The following is a 25,461-nucleotide window of genomic DNA, read 5'->3' as shown; positions in this document are numbered from 1 at the left end:
TGGAGTTTGTAATCATCTGAGTTGGCAGGTTGTAGAAATTTTATTGCAAGTTTTTTCTTTTTCCAATTTGGAAAAAATTAATGTGTTTATTAAGTACAAAATTATCTGATTTTGAAGTGAATAGACTAAGTGGAGAGGTCTGAAGTTGGAAATTACGGAGAAGGAATACCGCAAAAAGTGTCGGTCGGTAGGGCAGAATGAAGTCGATTGATTGGGTAGTCAGTAAGCGTACATATGAACATAAGCATCGAGTATCAACTAATCAAGAAAAAAAAAAGAGGTAAAAGGAATGATTCAACAAAAGAAAAATGGCAATGGCCAGGTGTGTATATGTAGGAAGATGGAGACATAAGCTTTATGACAACCCGTGTGATTTACGAATTTTCATCTCACGGTTTTGTAGAATTTTATTTGAAGTACAATCCTTTTATATAATTATGTTTACTACGAATGATAGTTTTAGTAGAACATATTATGTTGCTGGATAATCCGAGGTAGGCATGATTTACACAACTTACTATGGGTCCTCTTGGTCCAGACAGCCTGCTCAAAACCGTGATTAAAGCCGAGGGTCAGTGGTGCGCCGGCTTTTGACTCTCCGAACCCTAAGTTAGATATCGTGTGGGAACTTAAGCTTAAAGGTTAAGGACTTTAGGGGATGTTACCTTATTTATGAAGTTTTTGGTTACCTTTATGGCCGTATTGGGGGAAGTGCCTTTCTCTTTTCCCGATGTGGGAGGGTGTGTCGACACAAGAGGTTTCTATCGTTGTAGCGAGCTTCCCTAAGCGGCTCCTGAGACGGCGCCCCTGCCAGAGGTGTGGTGGTTCGACCCACCAGACGAGCACCTGGCCCTACTCGGTCGGCTTCGGCAGGTCTAGTGGTCAGAATGTGGGGGAATCCCGCCAAGAACTTCCCCACAAGGGGGGGGGGGTGTTAACAGTTAAGCATATGTGTTTTACGTAATTATCTTTATCCTTATATGTGAGGGTAAAATTACATAGGGACATATTTGGAAGTTCATAATTTGGTGATTTTTTTGAGTGATGACTTTATAGTAGTAGAGATGAGATGAGAGTTGTGTTCATGACGGTTACAAATGTTTTGAAAAATGATACTACATATAAACCTGGGTATGTTGGAGGGTAAAATTTGGTTGTTGACTTCGACCTCTAATTAAATGTGGACTGGAGTAGAAGCGGATCAGGAATCGTCTAGAACCTTCATATGCCTGTTGACCTGGCGTTGACTGAACTTTCTTCGTCACACTTTGCATGGTTGACGACTTTAGCCTGGTGTCGATTACAAACTTGCCGAGGGTGAGAACAAGAACGAGGGGGCAGGGGGTACTTGCAAAAGACTCTCCGACGCTCAAGTTAGTATTGTGCTCTATTATGCTCAGACTAGATTGAAATCGAATGCATACATTGGCTCCTCCATCTCCCTTTTATAGGTGTTGCTAGGTCGGTGAGCATTTACTCTTTGACAGTTTCAAACTCATTACATTTTTTCGGTTACACTCAATTAATCACTGACAAGCATTTATCCGTCAACAACTATGTTACATTTACTTGCCGACCGTTATGTTATATTTATTCGTCGACCGTTTCGGTTCCGTATCAACTTCCCACTGAGCATTCATGTCAGCTTTCATTAAGTTTTCTTCAATCATCTTTAATTTGGGAGTTGTCATATTTATTTCGAGTAGCATTTTACTTGGATAAATGTTTTGTTGAAGAGAATTGTAGGCTTCCAGTCTGAGTTGATAATGAGAATGATAGTTGACATACTGTTATGCCCTTGTGCGCTATCGGAATTACACATGTAGCCAAGAGCAAGTATTGAGCCAGTGGCCAACAGTACATATGGCGAGAATCATGTATTAGGATGGTCACTTGAATGACTACATTGTGAACGGATCATGTAGCTGAGAGCATGTACTGAGCTGGTGGCCAACGTACATGTGGCGAGAATCATAAGTCAGGATAGCGACCTGAATGATAACGTTATAAGCAGACATGTAGCGAGTAACACAAAATGAGCTGGTGGCCAACATTTTGTGGGGCTAGAATCATGTGTAAGACTGATAGCCATAACGGGTAAGGTGTTGTTAATCATGTTTGAGACAGAGTAAAAGCTTGCAACATGTGCATGCGTTGACTAGCCACATTGAAGATTCGTCATATACGTAAGTTAAAGGTGAAATTTTTCTCTAAATAAGGTACTTTAGGATTCATTTTAGCCTAGGGACAAGTTCATTATTTTTACTATGAGGCAAATGTTATGAACGAAAAATGTGACAACCAATGACATATGGTCTATGGCCTAAATATGTGAGGTTGAAAGCCCGACCTTGTATGCCTGATGGGCCGATCTTATGTGCCCGTGGGCCGACCTTGTGCCCGCGATGGGCCGACCTTGTATGCCAGAACGGGCCGACCTTGTGTGGTTGATAGCCCGACCCTAAAAGGGTAATAACTTGATTTTCTTAAGACCGGATGGCTCGATCTTTGAAAGGCTGATAGCCATTTGATGAAACAAACGGGTGGTTGTTTGAATTATCGTGTTTGATTTTGTTGTTGAGATGTGTTATCCATGTTGCAAGGGGGTGTGTCATTGTGATTATTTTCCTTCATCATCTGGAATTTTTCGCACGACAAAGTAAAACAAGGCCGCATGTAAGATATAGAAAGCGCCATGAGAAAAGGTGGGATAATGAGTGATTCCCCATGGGTAAAAGAGGAGTGTGCAATGCAAACTAAGCTAGCTAAGGATATAAAAGCACCATCGACATTTGAATTGTCGACGACGATTAATGGTTGTCGACCAGAAGGTCTCGAAGAGGGGTCATTGAATGGCATCAATGAATTTTATTAGGTCCAGAAATAGAAAAACATAAGCACGAAATCAGAAAACGTGAAGCGAAATCACCCGTCGAAAGGGATGAAGTATTTGTCAAAAAAAATAAAAAAGAGGAAATGAAAAATTACGATATAAAGTCGTCAATAACACCTTTCAGAGAAGTTGGACTTTGTGGAAAGAAACTTCGTTGATAGTTAAAAGAAAGGCCGGTGTGTGAAAGCTCTCGAGGGTGATGTATACGCTGATGGGGTTTTTAAGCTCGAGGGCGAGGTGCATGTCTACGAATTTGTTAGCTCGATAGTAAGATGCATGTCGACGAGGTTTTAGCTCGAGAGCGATGTGCATGTCAACAAGGTCTTTAGATATCAAAAACGCTGTTGACGAGTTGTGGGGAACGAAAGTGTTGTTGACCGGTTTGGGAACACGAAAGCGTTGTCGAAAATATCTTTAGAGCTCAAAAGCGCTGATGACGATATCTCTAGAGTTCAAAATCAATATCTAAAGGAGCTCAAAAGTGTTTATCGATTGTATCTTAAGAGAAAAGACTCGCAAACATGGTCGACGATCTCTTAATGAGAAGGGCTAAATTGAAAAATGTGGTCAATGATATCATGTGCATTGTCGAAAGCTGTGTCAGCGGAAGAAATGTCGTTGGCAGCCATGAAAAAGCTTATCAATATCCTTGAGGACATCGTCAACGAGTGAGTAAAAGTCTATCGATGAGAACTCCGATGAAAAAATAATTTTTGCGATGAAAAGCCATCGCCAACGTGGTGTATGCATGAATGAAACACATTTGTGAAGGGGCAGACTAATGTCACGGGAGAGCTGAGCATTGACCCAAAGATTAACTAAGGTTAGAACGTATTACTATATGTATTTTAGTACTTGATGACATTTCTAGGAGAAAGAAAGGAACTTGAAAGTTTTCCCTTTGGACTGAGTCGTCTAAAGAGAAAACTTGGGGGCATTGTGGGGGAAATACATATGACAACTCCCGAATTAATGATGATCGAAGAAGAATTAATGAAAGCTGACATGAATGCTCAGTGGAAAGTTGATACGGAACCGAAACGGTCGACAAATAAATGTAACGTAACGATCGGCAAGTAAATGCAACATACTTGTCGACGAATAAATGCGTGTCGGTGATTAATTGAGTGTAACTAATAAAAGTTAATGAGTATGAAACTGTCAAAGAGTAAATGCTCACTGACCTAGTAACACCTATAAAAGGGAGATGGAAGAGCCAGGATATGCATTCGATTCCAATCTAGTCTGAGCATAATAGAGCACAATACTGACTTGAGCATCGGAGAGTCTTCTGTAGGTGCCCCCCTCCTCACTCTTGTTTTCGCTCACGACGAGTTCGTAGTCGACGCTGAGGATATGATCGTCGATGAGGAAAACGATGACGTCAATAGTATGGTCAACGCCAGGTTAGGTCAACGGGCATTTGAAGGTTCTAGACGATTCTTGATCTGCTTCTTCTCCGGTCCACATTTAATTGGAGGTCGAAATCAACGACGAGATTTTACCCTCCATCATGGTACATGATTATAAACAGTCTACTGTAAGTAAAAAAACAAAGAGCTGAAGTGTACCAAAAGAACATAATTGCAAGAAGGATGTGAAATTAGCAGTACGTTTAACTATTAGATTAAAAAAATGGTCTATGGAGATTCGTGGATAAATTTTCAGTCATTCTTATGCGGGAGTGTTTTAGTTAAACATCAAGTTTTAACCGGCTGATCTGGTGACGTTCCTGCGTCACTTCTATGAATTGTGGCGGTGCTAGTGTCACCACGACTCATCTTCTGAATAGATCACTTATGTGCTTGCAAGACTTGGGCTTGTTTCCTTGTTTCCGTGAGTGTTTTTTTAATTTTTGTAATTTTGTTTTGTGGTGAATGAAAAAATTATTTCTCCATTGTCAAATGCCAACAAATAAAACAAAACTATTAGAATTAGAAGAATGTGAGAGTTTACTTGTGCAAATGAGCAAAAAATTTCTTTATAATTATAGTGTACAACATCAAAATTATTGAATTGGAGACTTTGATGGCATTGCATACGTAATAATGGTAATATATTATGCTATACGGTGAAGTGTCACCCTCTTTTTGACTCCATGCATGTAACTAAAGCCAAATGATCCTTAATCATGTTGGAACTATGTGATGATTGATTTCTTGGTGGGTTCCATAAAGAATGGATTGAGATTGCTCCTTAATCTTTCCTCGAACTTTTTATACTTTCTCTTCACATATTAGTTTAGCGGTTAACAAAAAGTATTGATTAGTGATTACTTATTAGCCAAAGTAAAGTGCTAGTTTAATGCTTAATGATTAAGAGTACAAAGTATAGAGGAAAAATGAATATGCATTCATGATTGAAAACAGTGTCTTCATAAACCACTATTCGGGATTCTAACGAAAGCATGGAGGAAGCACAATCTAGCTAGGGTTTGCATTCGAGCGCCGTGATATGGCGATCCTACTCTATTCATTGTTCTGGCTCTTTGTTTCCGAAATTGATGATTCCTCATGATTTGCTACTTGGGATTGGCTTAAGCATTCCTTTCATAGTTTAAGGTTTCGGCTATGTTTATTCGGTTTTCTTCTGTGTTCGAACTAGGTCTAGGCTTTGCGCTTGAAAGATTGCAAGGTGAATGTGATCGTTGATTATGGACGTGAAGGTGGCATTTTTCATTATGGTTATGACATTGAGTTCAAGTTCTTCGGCCTATGTGCATGCATGGTAGCCGACGGAAATGGATAAGTATAGCGGAGGAGTTCGGATATATATCCTGATGTCGTGGTGTTACGTACTATTGTCAATTTGATATGCCCTTAATTAGTAGTTTCTCATATCCATTACAGTGGAGGAGATCCGTTTCTATTGTATCAGATTTAGCACAATAAGCCTCATCGAATTGAAGATTATTGAGAGAATAATTTGCTCCATGAAGTTCAACTACTACAACAACGGTTCCTATATATCTATCTACCTTTTTTTTTGGTTAAAATTTATCTATCTACCATGGTGTTCTCCTCTTTCATATATAATGCTATCTGATACTCTTAATTGAGTAGTTATCCACTTATCCCAGTTGGTAGTTGGTCCCATTCATTATCACGAATGGAGTTTAAAGACAAGGCTCGTGATTGTTAAAAAGCCTTTATACATACTGTTTTTCTTTATTTTTGTGGAGGCTGTGGTATATGAGCTTGCATTAGCAATTGACCTCTTAACCGTTTAACACCTAAAATCTTATTAAAGAAATAACAATGCTATCTCACTTCTCATTACAACTCAACTTACTTATCATGTATTCGCAAGAATTGGTGCCAGCAATACTAGGTCTAGTTTTAGAACCATAGAAATTAATCGCAATCATTGAAACCTCACTGAAAACTCCTGAAGCTTTCAAAATCTTAATATGCTTATCGATCTTGCCAAGTTCGGATGTTCACTAAAAGGGTGTTGAAGTCTCGAGAGCTCGAACCATCCAAAATGTCGCTACACCAGAAGATCCTCTCCGTAAATGTGCATTTTTTTTACATGCACAAACGTTTAGTTTATATTTTCCATTTTAATGCATTATTTTGCACGACAAAGTGGTTATTTTTGTTATGTGACATATTGTGGGGGAAATAAATATGACAACTCCCGAATTAATGATGGTCGGAGAAAAATTAATGAGAGCTGACATGAATACTCAGTGGGAAGTTAATACGAACCGAAACGGTCAACAAATAAATGTTACGTAATGGTCGGCAAGTAAATGCAACATAGTTTTCGACGGATAAATGATTGTCGGTGATTAATTGAGTGTAACCGACGAAAGTTAATGAGTCTGAAATTGTCGAAAAGTAAATGTTCACCGACCTAGCAACACCTATAAAAGGGAGATGGAGATGCCAAGGCAATCATTCAATCTAAGCTATTCCAAATAGTCTTGAGCACAATACTGACTTGAGCGTTGGAGAATTTTCTGCAGGTGCCCCCCCCTCCCCCAATCGTTTTCACCTTCGGCGATTTCTCAATTAACGCCAAAGGTTCAACCATCATTTAAGGGGCGACGAAGAGAATGAGGTTAATGTCAAGTCAAGTCAACGGACATTCGAATGTCCAAGACGATTCCTGATTTGCTTCGGCTCCAGTCCACATAAAATAGGAGGTCAAAGTCAATGACGAGATTTTACCCTCCATCAATTGGCACTGTCTGTGGGAAACTTTTTTCCCTAAAAAGTGATGGCGGAAGCTAGATCAAATGGAATCTCATTTCTATAACTCGGGATTGGAGGTGATGAAGTGAACCAATACGTGATTGACCTAAATGTCCCTGCAACCGTTGCACCTCATGGAATCCATTTTTTGATGCTTATGATTGGAGTGATGAAATAATTTTGACTCGAGTGAGGAAAAACATATTTACGATGAGAACATTCATATTATGTTATTTACGAGACAAGGGGGTAGGAGGTTTATAATTGTGGAAAGTATGACAAACAAAAACAACTATGAAATATTAGCAATGGTAACTTTAAGTAGCATTTTACTTGGATAAATGTTTTGTTGAAGATAATTGCAAGCTTCCAATGTGAGTTGATGATGAGAATGATAGTTGACATACTGTTATGCCCTTGTGCGCTACCGGAATTACGCATGTAGCCCAGAGCAAGTGTTGAGCTGGTGGCCAATGGTACATATGGTGAGAATCATGTATCAGGATGGTCGCTTGAATGAATACGTTGTGAACGCATCATGTAGCTGAGAGCATGATCTGAGCCGGTGGTCAACAGTACATGTGGCGAGAATCATGAGTCAAAATGGCAACCTGAATGATAATGTTATAAATGGACATGTAGCCAATAACACGAAATGAGCCGGTGGCCAACATTTTGTGGGACTAGAATCACGTGTAAGACCGGTAGCCACAACGGGTAAGGTATTGTCAATCGTGTTCGAGACAAAGTAAGAGCTTGCAACATGTGCATGCGTTGACTAGCCACATTGAAGATTCGTCATATACGTAAGTTAAAGGTGAAAATTTTCTCTAAATAAGGTACTGTGGGGTTCATTTTAGCATGGGGCAAGTTCATTATTTTTACTATGAGGCGAACGTTATGAATGAAAAATGTGACAACCAATGATATATGGTCGATGGCCTGAATATGTGAGGTTGAAATCTCGACCTTGTATGCCCGATGGGTCGACTTTGTATGCCCGATAGGCTAACCTTGTGTGGTTGATAGCCCGTTGTTGAAGTGATAATAACCTTATTTTGAAACGATAGCTAGCGTTGAGAGCCCGCATGATAACGTAAGTACACTAAGCCTGCATGTGGTTGTTTGCGTTAGTGTTTATAGTTTTATATTGAAAAATGTGTGTGTTGCATCATTGTTCCCCTTTGTCATTTTGGGTTTTCCACGTGACAAAGTGAAAGAAGGGGGCATGTAAGATATAATAGGTGGAACATGTAAGATGTAAAAGGCGCAGTTGTTAGCGACGACCAACACCTCATAGGTGAGGTTTTCGCTACAGCCTTGATATCAATGGACGACGAGGTCATCAACGATGGTTTACCATCATCAATGTTTTATCCAAACAAACATTGGTACAAAAATGAAAAACATAAGCATGAGATCAAAAATCATGAAGGGAAATCGCTCGTCGATCGAAAGGGAGGTAGCATTTGTTAGTATAAAGTTCATCAACAATATCTTTCGAAGAAGAATAGTTTTGTCAAAAGAATTGTCAACATTGTCTTAAAAGGGGAAAACAAGGAAAAAATCGTCGACGATGTTTAGGTAAAGAAAAAGAGGAAAAGAAGAACTCTGATAGAATGTCATCAATAGTCCCCATCGAAGAGGTTGGACTTCGTGGAAAGAAACTTCGTCAATAGTTAAAGGAAAGGGTGTTTAGCTTGAGAGCAAGGTGCATGTCGATGAGGTTTTAGCTTGAGAGCGATGTACATGTCGAGGATATCTTTAGAGCTCGAAAGCGTTGATGACGAGTTGTGTAGCTCGAAAGCATTGTCAAGGATATCTTTAGAGCTCAAAAGCACTGACAACGATGTAGAGCTCGAATGCAATATCTCAAGGAGCTCGAAATTGTTATCAATGATATCTTAAGAAGAAAGACTCACAAGCATGATCGACGATCTCTTAAAGAGAAAGGGCTAAATTGAAAGACGTGGTCGATGATATCTTATGCTTTGTCGAGGGCCTCGTCGGCCGTCGACAAAAGAAAGGTCATTGGTAGCCATGAAAAAGCTTATCGATATCCTTAAGGACATCGTCCACGAGGGATAGAATAATGTCACAGGAGAGCTGAGCATTGACTCCGAGATTAGCTAAGGTTAGGACATATTATTATATGTATTTTAGTACTTGATGACATTTGAAGGAGAAAGAGGAATTTGAAAATTTTTCCTTTGGACTGAGTAGTCCAAAGAGAAAACTTGGGGGCATTGTGAGGGAAATAAATATGACAACTCCGGAATTAATGATGGTCCGAGAAGAATTAATGAGAGCCGACATGTATACTCAGTGGGAAGTTAATACGGAACCGAAACGGTCAACGAATAAATATTACGTAACGGTCGGCAAGTAAATGCAACATAGTTGTCGACGGATAAATGCTTGTCGGTAATTAATTGAGTGTAACCGACGAAAGTAAATGAGTCTGAAACTGTCGAAAAGTAAATGTTCACCGACCTAGCAACCTATAAAAAGGAGATGGAGATGTCAAGGTAATCATTCAATCTGAGTTATTCCAAATAGTCTTGAGCAAATACTGACTTGAGCGTCGAAGAGTTTTTTGCAGGTGGCCCCCCCCCCAATCGTTTTCACCCTCGGCGATTTCTCAATCAACGCCAAAGGTTCAACCATCATTTAAAGGGCGACGAAGAGAGTGAGGTTAATGCCAGGTCAAGTCAATAGACATTCGAATGTCCTAGACGATTCCTAATCCGCTTCGGCTCCAATCCACTTAAAATAGGAGTTCAAAGTCACGTATATATATATTCTTGGATATTCTTGGAGCACAATATCAAATCACGTATAAGCCTACCCAGAAAAAAAAAACTCCACGTTTAACAATCCTTTCCCTAATCTCACAATTTGTGAATTGAAAGATTTGGACTTCGCTCTGTTGCATGTTAGATAATGTATACTACAAGCAGGGGTGGGACACGTGTACATGTCCACTAATACACAAGTAAAAACAAGGTGGAACCACCGCAGTGACCGCACCACTGGTCCACTGCAATTAAAGACTATGTCAACACTAGAATAATTAAAGAAAAATATTTGTCATCGAAGTAAAGAAGAAAATTTAAGAAAATGAAAGGCTACAGAAAACTAACGAAGTCCTTTCGAGATTTTGTGAGTTGTCACATTGTGGCGGCTAAGAGAATAGAAACCTTTCGCATCAGAAAAACAACGTTTGGCGTTAAATCATTATCCCGAATCTTCAAATTAGTTGAAATATAATTTCTTGTCTTGAAAACAAAGCATGAAGCCTATTCACTACGAAAAACAAAGATCTACGATTGATTAAGGATTATTTACCACCAAGCAGCCTCTCTAGACTCTACAGTCAACTTGAACCTAGTTCAACCAGCAATAGCTTAAGTAGAAAATTACATAGCAAATAGCTTAATCAGCTTAGTCACACTGTAAGTGTCTAAAGGAACCAAATTGATCAACTTGAAGTTTTTTTTGTATTATATCTGCACTAATAAACTACTAGCTATTGATCTAATTCTATTTCTTTGCACGATATTGAGGGTGATCCAAATCCAAGTTCCTTCTTTCCCAGATACAAATAAGGCAAATACATACATGTTCTTATACTTTAAATTGAATTCTACCCAGAAAACATGAATTTGAAAAAGTGTGGCATTGTGGAAAATCAGGAAATAGTTCTTTCACTTATAGATCCATCATAACCCCTGGCCAAAAGACCAATGTGTAACATGCCGATTTTGGATCCATTTCAGAACATATTCATGTATCACTTAGTTCTCAAGCAACTGCTCATCATTTAGTGCTGATCTTACATAATTTAGGTGGCTCCCTGTTTCAGTAAATCTCATAATTGAGATGTATAGGCACTTGTGCGTAATTGAACTGGACTTGAACGCAAATTTTAAAGACTTGATATGTACATGGGGGCTGCTCACTATGTCAGATATGCAGCACCTGGGAGTGAATTGGGGAATAAAACTGTACTATATGTGGGCAGATTTTTCGACACCTTTAAGAGAATCAAGCAAAGACTTGAGGCCTTGAGCTATAAGAATAACGTAATTGCCTTTAGGTGTTTGTTAAGCATCTGATTTTGAAAGCCTTTAGTCACATGGCCGGCCAATATCACCATATTCCAAGTTAAAGGTTGCAGGAGATCAAACTTGTCTTAGGCTTTGAGCAGTTGAGAAGATTGGAGGGAATAGAAACCTAGGGATGGATCGGTTCGGCACCTAACCAAAAGAACCGCTACTTGTCCTCAGGTATACAAGAAGTCAAGAACCTACCATTGGGTCATTTTAGAATCGAGAAATTCCCGGTGATGGGCCAAATCTGGGTAATGGAGGACATGAACTTGCCGGTCAGGATGGAATTCAGATCGGTGGAGAACAACTCCGACCACCAAGAAACATCTACTTCAGCTCTTGAGAGTTAGAATAGTAAGAGAGGAGTGAAGAGACCGATAGTGATAAAACTGGGAAATAAGGGGAATCTCTAAACTTTATACTCTAAATCCATTTATGCTGTTATGGTGAACTAACAAAATTTGTACTTCAAGCACCTCCATTAGTCTTCAAAATGGTATGTTATTTTATAGAAAAAACGAATCTTATTTCTGCAAATGTTAAATTGATTGTGCTATTTGGTCAAAGGAGTCACCTAAGAGGCTTTAGGGCTTCTCTTCTGAACTCTGAAGTACACAATGTTGGTTCGTGCTTCTTATTTCATAGTTCATAGCATCCTATGACGCAAAACAAGTGAAATAAGAAGCACGAACCAACATTATGTACTTCGGAGTTCAGAAGAGAACAGAATAATGCCCAGAAATGAATGAGAAGGTGCCACTTCAAGTTTACAATACATACTTGATACTTTGTCCAACAAGAAAAAATATGCCACCACTCAATAAATAAGTCATCACTTGTAACCAACCAAAATAAAATAATTAATGTCATCACTGGAGTTTGCAACAAAACAATTGAAATTCTTGTAATGATTCTAAGGGGACAAAACAAGAATCTCTTACAAGGAAAGGGTCTGCATTGTAATCTGATTCTATAGATCTAATAGTTTATACCAAGGAACACAATAATAGGAAATAACAAATCAGTATCCCCATAAAGGTTTGGATTTACTGACATTCTGATGCAAGAAGGGTAAAAATATTAATTTCACATGTCAAACAAATTTGGAAGTATATGTCCTACATTCACCACTTTCATGCTAGAAGTTTAAAGAAATAAAATCAACTGAGAAGGCCTTTTAAAAAGTTTGAAGGTATATACAACAGATGAAAATTAAAGAATCAAACCTTTAACAGGTTCATGCCCACTTGGCTCAGATGCTTTTGGAGACTCAGACAGAACTTGGGCATAGTCATCCTCGATTTTTCTGTTCTTCTCTTCTTCCACCATTCCGACTTTCTCTTTTGTCTTCTGACCAACCTCACCAGCTGCCTTTGCAACCTTGTTGAAAGCACCAGAAACCCATGCAGCAGAAGTAAACACATATCGGTTCTTCATAATGGCAGATCCAGCATTGCTGACTGTCTGCTCAGCAGCTGCAAAAGCTGACTTGGTTTTCTCTGAGACCTGGAATTTTTGATCCACTTCACGAACCTTTTCACTCACCACAGAAGTACCAACACTAATTTTCTCAGTGAGTCCAATCTTTTTGTCAAAAGAAGCAACCTTTTCTGTAGCTGTTGATGTCAACTGGTGTTTCTCGTCAAAGCCCTTTGCCTTGTTGACTGCATCTTTCCCCAAGATAAAGCCCTTAGCGAGCATGCCGGTAACAACATCCTCTGCCTTCCGTAATGCAGACTCAGCACCACCAGGGGCCTTATCAGTTACCTGCAGAAAATGGAGTATAGATAAGTAATTGATATTGTGTAGGGGTAGGGGTAAAAAAATATGAAGCAGAAGCTCTGGCAAAATTCTTACAGAAGGAGCTGTCGCAGCAGGTGGCAACTCGTATTCTGGAGCCAGAGCAATGGTCACAGACATATCAACTATCGTAGCTCCCTGTCAAGACATAGAGTTCTAAGTGAAACTTAGACATGTTTCGCATAAAGAAGCAAGACCACTAATTGAAATCACAAAATACATGGAATTTGCTCAACCTAGGCTTCCAATCAGTAAATTCGAATTGGCATTCTTTGTAATTTCTTTTTTGATAGTTACATGAGGTGCCACTAGTCGATCTGAGTCAAAACTACTTCCTGAACGATGCAATTGAAAACATACCACCTGAACTTTGCATAACAGCATTACCATATCTTCCTATATGATCACTCATCCTAACTGAATTGATTAGTAAACTATAAGTGGAGGAGTGATAGATATTAGACACGCTTCCAACCGATAATCTGTAAATCTTCCACTTCAATAATCCGATACATGACCTTGGAACTATGTAACCTACATAATAATCCTAATTCCAACTCCCACAAAAAAAGAGAACTAACCAATCCCATGCTATGTTAGGGTTCACTGTGGCCTCAAATTTAACTTCCATAAATTTTTAACAACTAATTTTATTTGAGAACTCAAACGAAAACTTCATCAATGCAACATGACCCACTTCATCAATAATTTAGAATAAAAAAGCTCAACTTTTAAGGGTTACAGTAGCTAGGCAAGGGACAAAAACTAATTTCCATGTTATTCTCAGCTCCCAGCCAGCAATATCCTCCATATTCACCTCTAAGTTGAATATGGAATGAATGTGAATCACACACTAGAGCTGGAGCCAACAAAGGGTATATAATCAAGTGGAGTGGAATAATAACTCAACAATGCCATGGATAAAATGATCTGTAGCCAACATAGACCAGGTCTACTTGCCATGTTTTTCAACATTCATCAAATCATGTTCAATACAAGAAGATTCAAGAAGCCGACCAAAACCATTATGTATGTGTGTGAAAGTTTATCCAATCACAAGTCTCACTATCCTCACATTAGTTATATGCCTATATCAAATTCATATGCACTTGCTTGTTTATTAGGTGCCCACATGTTTGCAAAGCATAACCAATTTCGGGGATTAAGCCAAACTATGAACAAGTGACTAGAACAACAGCTGAGCAATGCATAGTAAATGATCATGAGTAAGAGGAGATGGACAAGGTAGTAATAAAAGAAGTTTCATTACCGAAAGAAGCACGGCAGTCTCTGCTCCCTGTAGATCCTTGAAGGTGACATATGCAATTTGGGACCGCTCTGTGTCACTGCATGTTACAGGATAAGCTTCACTCATACAAAATTAAGGAAATAATAAAGTAAAGAATCAAACAAAACACAGATTAAACTAATCAAGGTATCAAACCTCATCATTTCCACATATGCGATGTCACCAGAAAAAGAAAAGAACTCCTTTATGTCTCTTTCACTTGCACCCAAGGAAAGGTTGCTGACCTTTATGGTGTTTACCTGCATGAGAAATATAAATATATGAGTGAGCATAAAAGCATGTGCTAGAAGCATAGATATCCTGTGATTTCAGAGAAATATCAAGCCACGAATAACAATACAATAGAACATTGCTTGCAGGAGGTAGACATGACTTATGACACCAGTCACCCTATGCAGCTGTGACACGTCAAAAGAAAACTTACATTCTCCATAAATCACTTAGAACCGGGATAAAATAGACGAGTAACATTGATGACTATACTCCAAACACAAATAGAAAATAAATCTAAAGCAGAGGCAGAAAGTAAAGTTCGGAAAAAAAATGAAAAAAATCCATAGTATAGTTCATTGTAAGTGTTCAACAGACAACTTGAGATACTGGGTCATTCAAACATGACCATGCGGTAATTTTATGAAATGCTAAGGACAGGCACCAACTATTGGCACTCACTATTTTCTCCTAAACCACAACCTTTTACATATTATAGTTCATTGGGTCAACTGATAATAATAGGACTAAAGTCAGGCTCCCCCCAGAACACTCAATATGTATTATACAATCCTTCCTACAAGAAATAACCCTTAAAGAAGTATAACTCTCACAAGCGAGTAGACAAGTGGTAAGAGTTTCACCAACCCTCTAGCTTTCCAAATCGTAGTCCACTCTCCATCCAAATTATACACAACCTTATAATTTATTCATCACAAACATCAAACTGTACAAAGAGAAATCCAGTCCTCTGTCTTCAACTGCCCTAAAGACCCTCATTTACTTCTACTGTTTAACAGAATTCAAGTTGCAATAAATGGTAAGTAAAAGAAGGTCGTAAAAGCAGCAAACTAAATATGGAGAATACAATGTTTTTGCACCTCTGGCAAGCAAATCAATGCCGTAATAACAAGAAAAGGCAACTCAATCAGAAGTTGGCTTTGCTTTGACTTCAGTTAAAGTTTCGGATCAATAACATATTTCTCTGTTTACAGTCATAATTATATTAACAAGACTGCAAGCACAACATCAACCTGATTGAGATTTCAGAATTCAGAACCACCTTTTGCAAACCATCATCGGCGACAAAGAAGAAATAAATAGAAATTATGAATCTAAAAACAATCACATCCTATCATATAGTCTATTATTTTGCTAATGCGGAAAATGATTTCCATAGAGGAACACAATTATAATTTATAAAGCAGCACATCTATACAGACCTACACCATGAACAAATAACTACATAAACTTACGTATGTATACACACATAAATTCACAAATCTTCCTTGAAAATTTCAACCTAATTTAACGGATCAATTAAATATTATCCTTGCATGAAGCTCCAAACAGATCTAAAATTAGACTATCCCAATCAAGCAAATCACTGAGAGTCAATGAGTGAACAAGTTCAACAAATCGCCGAATCTATACAAAGAGAACCTACTGCTCATAATCACCTATACATACTTCATAGCTCAAACACCTAAACTCAATCAAATTTGTGATATAAAAAAAATCAAAATATAAATACAGAAGGAGAAGAGAGAGATAGAGAGTACTGACCGACATGGTGAGAAGCAGGGAAGAAGATCGAGCTGCGGGAGCTGAAGAACCGACGGTGCCAGATAGTGGCCGGAGAGTCGCCGCCGGAGAGAGGTGAGGAGCTTGTTTGGACAGTTACGAGTATTTGTCGCGGTCTTTGTGAGAGAGAGAGAGAGAGAGAGAGAAATTTTTGGGCTCAAAATGAAGAAAGGAGATATCTTATAGTGACGCAAGCGCGAAAGGGAGAGGGTTTGAGGAGAAGGCACGTGCTGGGCACGTGAGTGTCTCACCGTCAGATTCTGCTTTTGAAAACGTGAGACGTGAGCGTGTTGATTGGGATATATTGGACTGGATGGTGGGGCCTCTCCTAGAACAGTTTCCATGACGCGGTTAGAGGAGGGCATGACTTCGGGAGTAAAAAAATGGGACTTCAATAAGCAGTTAAAAAAAGAAAAACAAAACTCTTTACCATGGTTGTGATCGTGTTACTTTATTTGTCCGTTTACAATCGGATGAAATCATCGTTGAAATTGTCTGACCGCCCGTGGCCGACCTTATTGTATGACTGTAAAGTCACAAACTCCTAGTATATTTGGGATTATTAATTTATGAAGGATTTAGATAAGTTGCTCGTCCTTACGTGAGCTTGTTGATTGAAATTTATTGGACTAAGTGGAGCCTTCTGGAATAGTTTCAATAACGCGGTTAGAGGAGTGCATGACTTCGGGGGTAAAAACAAATGGAACTTTTATAAGTAGTTAAAAAAAACATAACTAACCCATGATAAAGTGATCATGATATGTTGTTTGTCCTTGTTACAATCGGAGAAAGTCATCGTGAAACTGTTTGACCGCTGGTGACCGGCCTTATTGTATGACCACGTCATAGAGATAAAGTCGTAAATTCCTAGTCTATTTGAGATTTTTAACTTCTGAAGGATTTCGGTAAAATTACTTGTCTTTCACTTTGATGTTACTCAAGCCTTCTCTGTCACATATCGTTTGATTTTTTTTCCCAAGTCCAGTTCTACTACATCTCGCCTCCTAATCATTCTGGCTCATTTATCGCTAATCTTCAACAAAGAAGTCTTGCGCTTGAATCCCGCTCCACTTTCCTCTAAATTCACCTTGAATTGACTTGATTCCCACATAGTCGTTGATGCACATTTGAGTTCTAACTTCTAACCTTGATAATTTGCTATACTCCTTCTCGAATGATGATGTGCCTCAGCGAATTCGGCTATAATATCGCTTATTTCGGAATTAAAATCCTTCTCGCAAAGTCTCATAAATCATGCTAACGAATAATAAACAAATGACAAAACAAACAACCGGAAACCATCAATATTTATCATCTATTTTACATGTAGTAATAAGTAATTAAATTGAGCCTTACTGGATCAGTCGATCTCAATCCATAATTTGAGCCGAATCGTATCAAATTCGATCTTGAAACCAAGAAGCCACTAAACTCACCGTTCCACTATAAGAAGCTTCCACTAATCGCAACCACCCACGTGTACATCCCCGAGTCCACATCAACGTGCCGGCAGAAAAGACAACCTCACCGAATCACTCACTCATAACCCGCCTTCTCCTTTTCTGTTACACCCCGAAACCAAAAAACAAACAAATAAAAAAGAAAAAACCCTCTCTCTCTCTCTCTCTCTTCCCCTAATCATCGCCTCGTGCTTAGCTACCTTTTCTGTGCCCTAATTCTTTATCCCCATCGAGGTTTCCAGATCCCTGTGCCTCACTTCTCGTATTTTTTCTCCTCGAAATTCTCGCCGGAATTGTTCTCGGCGGAGCAGTAGTGTTCTTTTAGGGCGCCGATATGAGCTTTCAGGATTATAAGGATCTCGAAGCGGGCCGCGGCTTGGCGGCTCAGTCCAGGCGCGACCCGACCCAAGCCGTCGCCTCCGGCATTTTCCAGATCACCACCGCCGTGTCCACGTTTCAGCGGCTCGTCAACACCATCGGTACCCCCAAAGACACGCCCGAGCTCCGCGAGAAGCTGTGAGATGTTCATTTCTTTCATTCTTCTTTCTCAATTTCGGTTCAATTTGTTGAATTCTGTTTGAGAATTTAGGTCTATTTTCAATGGGATGTTTGTTAGGTGATGAGAATTGTGATTGGATTAAGATTAGGAGCTGTTTTGGCTAGCATTTTGGACTAGTGTACTCTTAGGATAAGCTTTTATTATCGAAATTGAAGCAAGTGTGAGGGAAATAGAGCTTAATTGTTTCAAGAAGCGCTTCGGTTTAGGATAGCAAAGGCCAATTGGTTCTTGCGTATCGCAAACAGTGATCCGGATAGGCTGGTGTTCGTTGTACAATGAGAATAGAGTTGTGATATGCTCGACGTTTGAAATTTCCCCCCGGTGGTGATGCAGTTTTTGTTAAGAATTATTGCCACACTAGTACTGACTTGCATGATAGATTCCATTGCCTAATGTTTATGTTTTTGACTTTTAACGATTTTCAGGCACAAGACAAGACTACATATTGGAAAGTTAGTAAAGGATACATCAGAAAAGCTTAAACTAGCGAGTGAAAGAGATCACCATTCTGAAGTTAATGTAAGTCTCTATGATATATTTTTAATTCTATATAGTTTTTTTTTGCCATGTATCATGCACTAGCCAATAGTTCACTCACATGTGTTTTTGATACTAATGTTTCTTTTTCATTTCGATCAATGCCCCATGTTTTTGCAATAAAATATAGTGAACTTATTGGCCATCTATATAGATACCTAAAACTAGCAATCTCAGGGTTCAGCCACCTCCTGTTGGATTTACTTATGTCATCATAATTTAGCATGATCAATATTCAAATCTCAGAAGTTTTACAACTAGTGAACTAACTGGCATTAACCTCGTGTGGGAGTTTGATCCTCTTAATTGGTTCACTTTGATCTTTACTACACCTCTATTGTACACCTCATGTTGTCAGGTCGGTCATTTTCAAAACTATGTTCTAATATTGGCCGTTCAAACAAGATTTTCAGGAGGTTATTCTGAATGAGACCTGGTGATCGCAAGGTTGAATAGAGATATCAGACACAAATTGTTATAAAATGAACACTGAATAAATCCTTTATGCAAAAAAAAAAATTCTGATTTTCCTACGACTTTCCTGAATGGGCCCACAAAATGAATTGTTGATTTCGTTAAGATGGTGGATTGTTCATGTGCACATGGCTTGGCCTTAGAAGAACCCAACCATCCTATTTCATCTTTCTTATTTAGTTAACACCCCCTTCTTCCTTTTAATTTGTTTTTCAGTTTGTTTGCTGATTGTGTGTATTCAATTAAAATGCAGGGAAGACAGAAGGTTGCAGATGCGAAGCTTGCAAAAGATTTTCAAGCGGTACTTAGAGACTTTCAGAAAGCTCAAAGACTTTCAGCTGAGAGGGAAACAGCTTATGCTCCTTTTGTTCCCCAGGCTGTTCTTCCATCAAGGTCAGTTTTGTAAAATGACAATGCCTTAAAGGATGTTGAGGTTGATTAAGTGATTTCTGCTAGAAGATCTTTTTTGATGATCCCTCCTTTGCAATTATTCTACTGATTTCAGTCCCTCACATTTTGTTCATTATTTTATGGTTTATGCAGCTACACTGCTAGTGAGATAGATGTAGCCTCAGATAAGAGTCCAGAACAGCGTGCTCTCCTTGTGGAATCGAGAAGGTGAGTTATCCTTTCTGAATCGTGTTATTTGTTTGTTTCTTCTCTAGTTTGTCAAAGTTGGCTGCACTCACTCGAGCAGGCTTTTGAGTTTTTGATGCATGTTTTTCATTATGAGCTAGATAGCTTTCTAATCAGAGGATGATAGTAGCTCTAATTTAATAATCTTAAAATGCTTTTTAAGGATTGAGTTACATTTTTCATGTTATTGGGTTCATCACTAGAAAAGGTTCGGAAATAACTTGAAATTAAGTATTGAAGGAAACTAGGGAACTTGCTATTCAAGAAGGTTCAGTTCAGAGATACGACGCACTGGAAGACCGTTATTTGCTGACTAGGATTCCTTTTTGAGTAGAGAGGTACAAGGTTGAACTAGCTAGTGTAGTCGTATTTGATTGTATTTATTAATATTCTTTAGAAAGTTGGTGGTATAGAGAAGGAGTTTTGAAACCCAAAAAGAGAAAAGGGGGTTTAGATACATTTTAAAAGGGTTCTTTAGTTAGAGGTGTGGGGTACTTTTACTTGGAGAAGTGAGTTATAAGATTGAACTAGAGGATTAACTTAAGCTTGGATTTGATACTTGGTGTGCTGATAACCTCTGTGGGCCTATATCTGCCTTCTTTACATTCACAACAGGTAGAGCTCTTGTCTTGGTATTTGTGTTGGCAAGAAGAGGAAGGCAATTATGATTTGTTGTTAGCTTAGAAAGGTTATTTGGGTTAGAGTGGTGGGGTACTTTTACTTGGAAGTGAAGTATAAGGTTGGACCAGAGGATTAACTTTAGTTTTGGTTGTTTGATGAATGGTGAGCTCATGATTTGGAGTGTGCGTTATTTGTTTAATTTTTAATCTTACTTTTGAATGGTATGTAGTCCCTGATGTGGTTTGCTGTATCTTTATTCTGTAGTTGTAAGGTAGAGGAAGGTGTATCCATTATTTGATCAACCAACTGAGTCTTCAAAGACTCAATCTCTTTTCAAGAGAACACAAGGGTCTCCTATTACTTATGGACTAACTTTTTAGCAGAACTTACATTTCTATGAGTATTTGGATGTGGTATTTGTCTATTATACTTAAAAATTTAAATTTACAAAATTAAGCATTACGGTATGTAGTGCCAAGTGCGTGCGTGTGCGTGTGTGTGTGTGTGTATATATATATATATATATCTCTCTCTCTCTCTCTTTATTGGCGAGTGCTTAGAACTATTATCGTCTTGTATGGTTTGTGCATGTGCTTACTTATGTATGGTTTTCATTGCAGACAGGAGGTTTTGCTATTAGACAATGAAATTACCTTTAATGAGGCTATCATCGAGGAACGAGAACAAGGAATACAAGAGATCCAGCAGCAAATTGGAGAAGTGAATGAGATTTTCAAAGATCTGGCTATTCTGGTTCATGAACAAGGAACCATGATTGGTAACTTATATTGTCCTTTCTTGAAGGCAGTATTATTTATTGGGCTACTGTTTTCTTATGTTGTGATCATCTGTGCTTGTAGAGGATATCGACTCAAATGTTGAGAGTTCTCATGCTGCAACTGCCCAGGCAAAGTCGCACCTTGTGAAGGCTGCAAAGACCCAGAGATCGAACTCGTCTCTGGTAATCTACTATATTTTACCATTTCTCTTTAGTTTGTTAAGCTATCCATTTTTATCTAGTTCTATATCTTTGCTAAAGCTTTGTTTTTGTTTTCTTTTCGTTTTGGCAGACTTGCTTGCTGTTGGTAATATTTGGAATTGTGCTTCTCATTGTGATAATAGTACTTGCAGCTTAATCAGACAATTATCTGCATTAAATCAGAGACAACTCATGATCTGCCCATCCCTTTTGCTAGTGTACGCAATGGGTTGTTTTCTGCGGTCATTACGCGCGACTTGAGTCTGTTGCACCTTTGGTCCAGTTTAGTATATAGTCTGTTACAATACCTGGTTGTTTCGGTTGAGTGGTGGGAGGTTGTTTTTCTGCAAGTTGATGGTTGGGGCTTTGTGGTGGGTGTTCTTGCGTCTGTTATGTGATGGTCAAAAGTACATGTTAATAAAATTCATAATTCTTTGATTTTCATGTTATCTTATGTATATGGTTTTCACACTTTGCTTTCCCCGTTCTTATAGTTACACCAGTCTGGTGATTAGAGATTTAGTGCCAAGGCGAGGAATATATCACTGTAGTTATCCACGGTTCCAGTTTGGGTTGGTGTTGTAAAGGTCATAGTATCGCGTGATAAATAAGGATTTCATTGATACTGGAAGCTTTTTATTCATTGAACGCGTGTCAAAATGGCCAAATAGCCACTGTCATATTAGAGAACTCAGAGAAGCCTGTGATCAAATGAAATAATTAGTAGCTGCAGAGAGAGAAGGCAATGATATGAAATTGAACAACTGTAATAGCTTTTCGTGTGAACTCAATGTCATCTTTTGAAACATTCGTATTTCCATAAATACTTGAGCACTAGTTCTCTCAAAATGCCAAGTTTTCTGATGATACCATTTGTTCTCCTCTCATTTTAAGTGCCACTTGAGATTCAAGGTTCTTGAGTAGTACCCTCCTCGAGGGATTCTAGAATTATATTTAGCAGAGGTGGCTGCAAAGTCCACAATTTCACATTATATGAAGAGGAATTTAAAAAAAACAGAGAGCTATGTTGATCTAGACACATGCATGATCAAGTTTCTACAAAAAAAAAAGAAAAAAAAAAGCTAGTTTATAATACATTCCTTCAAATGTCTGGATTTGAACAATAAAGTACACTTAAAGCTCGCAAAACCAGTTCATGATACATGAATCATACTTAGTTGTCAAGATAATCAAGCATAATATATATTTCTTGCAGAAAAAGGGAAGCACCCAATAACATACGAAAACAATCCGCATCGATTAAGCCTTCCCTCAATGCCAGAATTTCCTAACACCAAATCAAACAAATGCATGATAGTCAGAACTCATAAAACAGTATCTCAAAAGACGAAAACAATTTTTTGTGCTTCCATATACTTTGTAGGCAGATAATATAAACACAAGAAAAAGTTTATAAGTGTAGTTCAGATTAGTGTACCATTTATCTTTCAAGTCTCCTCTGCATTTTAGCCTTGTACACAGCCAATTTGACATAAATCCAATCTCTTGAATCATCCAAGAATTTGAAATAAGCGTATCTCCAAGTGCTCTTAAGCATTAAACTGCCACATACTATCCAAAATCCACTGGTAAATCCCAACACTGCACTAATAATTAATCCCAGGTCTCGGAGATCATCACTACCATGTTCCTTGGTTGCATTACCAGTCATAGTCCCATCACCTTGAGTCGTTCCATCTTTTGAGCAAATTGTTGTCAGCGGCGGTCCACAAAGTCCAAAATTTCCAGTATAAACAGAAGCATCGAAACTCTGAAGTTGGGCGCCTGCTGGAATTCTTCCCGACAAGTTGTTGTGTGATAAGTCCAGCACTCCAAGAAAGTTTAAGCTCGCATAAATTGCAGGAATATTGCCAGATAGATTGTTTCTTGACAAATCCAGAGATTCCAATGTCTTCACATTACCAAAGTCTTCAGGAAGCTTTCCCGTCAAATAGTTTCTTGACAAGTTGAAGGAAGCCATCGCGTCCATATTTGCTATACTATCCGGAATTTCCCCGACCAAATAATTGCTTGACATGTCAATGATTCTCGTATTTCTAACGGGGAGCTCCACAACAACCATCATCATGTGACCATATTTGTTAAAATCTCCGGCGGCCGAAATTGATATGCTATTGAAGCAATGAGGCAAGTCTCCTGAGATGTTGTTGTGAGAGAGGTCCAAAACATGAATGCTGCCTAGATTGCAAAGGGAGAGAGGTATGGTTCCATGGAACTGATTGTGCCGTAAGTTTAGAATCACCAAGTATTGCTGGCCAATCCAATAAGGTATCCTTCCCGAAAGGTTGTTGCTGCTAAGGTCAATTGCCAATTTGCCATTAATCTGGAACAGTTCTCTAAAGAAGGTAATTCTCCTGAAAAGTTGTTTTCATGTAAACGCAGTACCTGAAGTTCACGTAGACTGCCCAACCAGCTCGGTATCTTCCCAGTTAAATTGTTCTTTCCCAAATTCAATGAATTCAAATTTTGAAATTGCATTGAACAATTATCAGGAATCTCCCCTGACAGTTTGTTCTCAGAAATGTCGAGAAGACGAAGAGCCCCGAAGGAAGTTGCACAGAAAGAAGACAAGCTTGTTGTTGACAGATTCGGCAGTTTCCCATGGATTCGGTTCTTAGAGAGATCCAACTGTTGTAAGCCGGGAAGTAGATCCCAAAACTTATCAGGTAATGATCCTGATATTCCGGTGTTATGCAGATAAAGGTCAGTAATATTCGTCTGCTTGAGAATCCAGTTCGGAATAGCTGGGCCAACATTGCAGTATGACATGTCTAGTCGAGCAAGTTGAAATGGTGGGTTCCAATCAGAGCTGAGGTTCATAGAGAAACGATTATCGGAAAGAGACAAATCCTGTAAACGAGAGAGATTCTGAAAGTGGGATTCTGTGATGACACCGGTCATAGAATTCCCCAAGAGATGTAGCATTTCGAGGCTAGAGAGTTGCCCAACACTTTCCGACAGAGACCCCTGTAGTCGATTACCGGAGAGATCTAACTCTCTTAACTTTGTAAAATGTTTCAGATTTGGCAGTGTCCCCAAAAACTGGTTATAACTCAAGTCCAAGGTCTCCAGTGTGTTGTTAGCACAAGACAAGGCTTTTATAGAGTCCTCAATGTTTCCAGAGTATCGATTTCCCAATAACCTGAACCACTCTAAGCTGCATAAGCTTTGAAAGCCTATTGGTATCCCTATCCCACCTTCTAGGTTATTCCTAGACAGATCAATAGAGACAAAGTTGGTGCTGACATTGGCTATCCAAAACAATATTGAAGAATGAAGAAAATTATCAGAAAGTTCAAGGAGTTGAAGAGAGGTGGAAGAATTGATCAAGGAAAGTGATCCTAGATTGACATCAGGAAGATTGCAGAGAGATAACCGAAGCTCTGTCAGTGAAGTGAGCTTGCTTAAAGATTGTGGCCAATTCACAAATTTTGAAAAATCTAGCTCCGACATGTCCAGGCATCTCAGGGAAGAAAGATGGGTTAGCCACTCGAGATCTTCTAAGCTAACATCTTCATTATAGGAAAGATCCAGAGTGAGCAAACTAGAGAGGTTTCCAAGCTGGGGAGGAACATGCCCGCTAAAATTACAGGCTTTGAGTCCTAGTTTTTTCAATTGACTCAATGAGCCAATGAATTTGGGAATCACAATCCCTTCAAAATCATTAAAACTGAGGTCCAAGTAATTTAGGTGTTGCAATTCAAGTAGTGAAGGACTAATTTCACCTCTTAACGGGACTTTGGAATAGAAGTGTGCATCACTACTTGAGGAGATATTAAGACTGGTGACATGACCTGTTTGATTGTTGCATGCTATTCCTCTCCACTTGCAGCATTCTTTCTCACTTTCCCAAGAAGCAAGAGCGTTAGACTCATCGACAAGGCCTTGTTTGAACTGGAGAAGAGCCTGCCTTTCACTCTCCAAGCACATGATCATGTTGTTGGAGCTTCCAACACTTGAACAAGAAGTAGTAGAGGCAATAATGGCGAGGCACGCGAGCCCAGCCAAAACAGAATGCACAGACCTACCACTCATTGTAGTGAACAACATGATAATGAAGATGATAT

At 38.9% G+C, this 25,461-nt stretch overlaps 3 protein-coding genes across 3 annotated transcripts; 1 reads left to right on the top strand and 2 right to left on the bottom strand.

Moving 5' to 3' along the window:
- Positions 1–12,141: 12,141 nt before the first annotated feature.
- LOC126796183 (binding partner of ACD11 1) lies at positions 12,142–16,247 on the bottom strand. The gene is made up of 5 exons (XM_050522949.1): positions 16,090–16,247; positions 14,449–14,552; positions 14,275–14,350; positions 13,062–13,142; positions 12,142–12,971 (listed from the first exon to the last, which is right to left on the bottom strand). The coding sequence occupies exons 1-5, from the start codon at positions 16,093–16,095 to the stop codon at positions 12,417–12,419; spliced, it is 822 nt and encodes a 273-aa protein (XP_050378906.1). The 5' UTR covers positions 16,096–16,247; the 3' UTR covers positions 12,142–12,416.
- Positions 16,248–17,686: 1,439 nt separating this feature from the next.
- LOC126796186 (syntaxin-22-like) lies at positions 17,687–21,998 on the top strand. Its single transcript, XM_050522950.1, has 7 exons — positions 17,687–18,083; positions 18,552–18,645; positions 19,391–19,530; positions 19,681–19,755; positions 21,015–21,172; positions 21,255–21,355; positions 21,465–21,998. Exons 1-7 carry the CDS (start codon positions 17,902–17,904, stop codon positions 21,528–21,530), a joined length of 816 nt encoding a protein of 271 aa, XP_050378907.1. The 5' UTR covers positions 17,687–17,901; the 3' UTR covers positions 21,531–21,998.
- A 642-nt stretch (positions 21,999–22,640) lies between these two features.
- Positions 22,641–25,429, bottom strand: LOC126795555 (receptor-like protein EIX1). The gene is made up of 3 exons (XM_050522369.1): positions 23,805–25,429; positions 22,812–23,748; positions 22,641–22,661 (listed from the first exon to the last, which is right to left on the bottom strand). Exons 1-2 carry the CDS (start codon positions 25,427–25,429, stop codon positions 22,815–22,817), a joined length of 2,559 nt encoding a protein of 852 aa, XP_050378326.1. The 3' UTR covers positions 22,641–22,661; positions 22,812–22,814.
- Between the last annotated feature and the right edge of the window lie 32 nt (positions 25,430–25,461).

Source organism: Argentina anserina, chromosome 5 (assembly GCF_933775445.1).
Source record: "Argentina anserina chromosome 5, drPotAnse1.1, whole genome shotgun sequence".
NCBI lineage: Eukaryota > Viridiplantae > Streptophyta > Magnoliopsida > Rosales > Rosaceae > Argentina > Argentina anserina.
The sequence above is the reverse complement of the archived record's forward strand: the minus strand, read 5'-3'. Positions and strand labels throughout refer to the sequence as shown.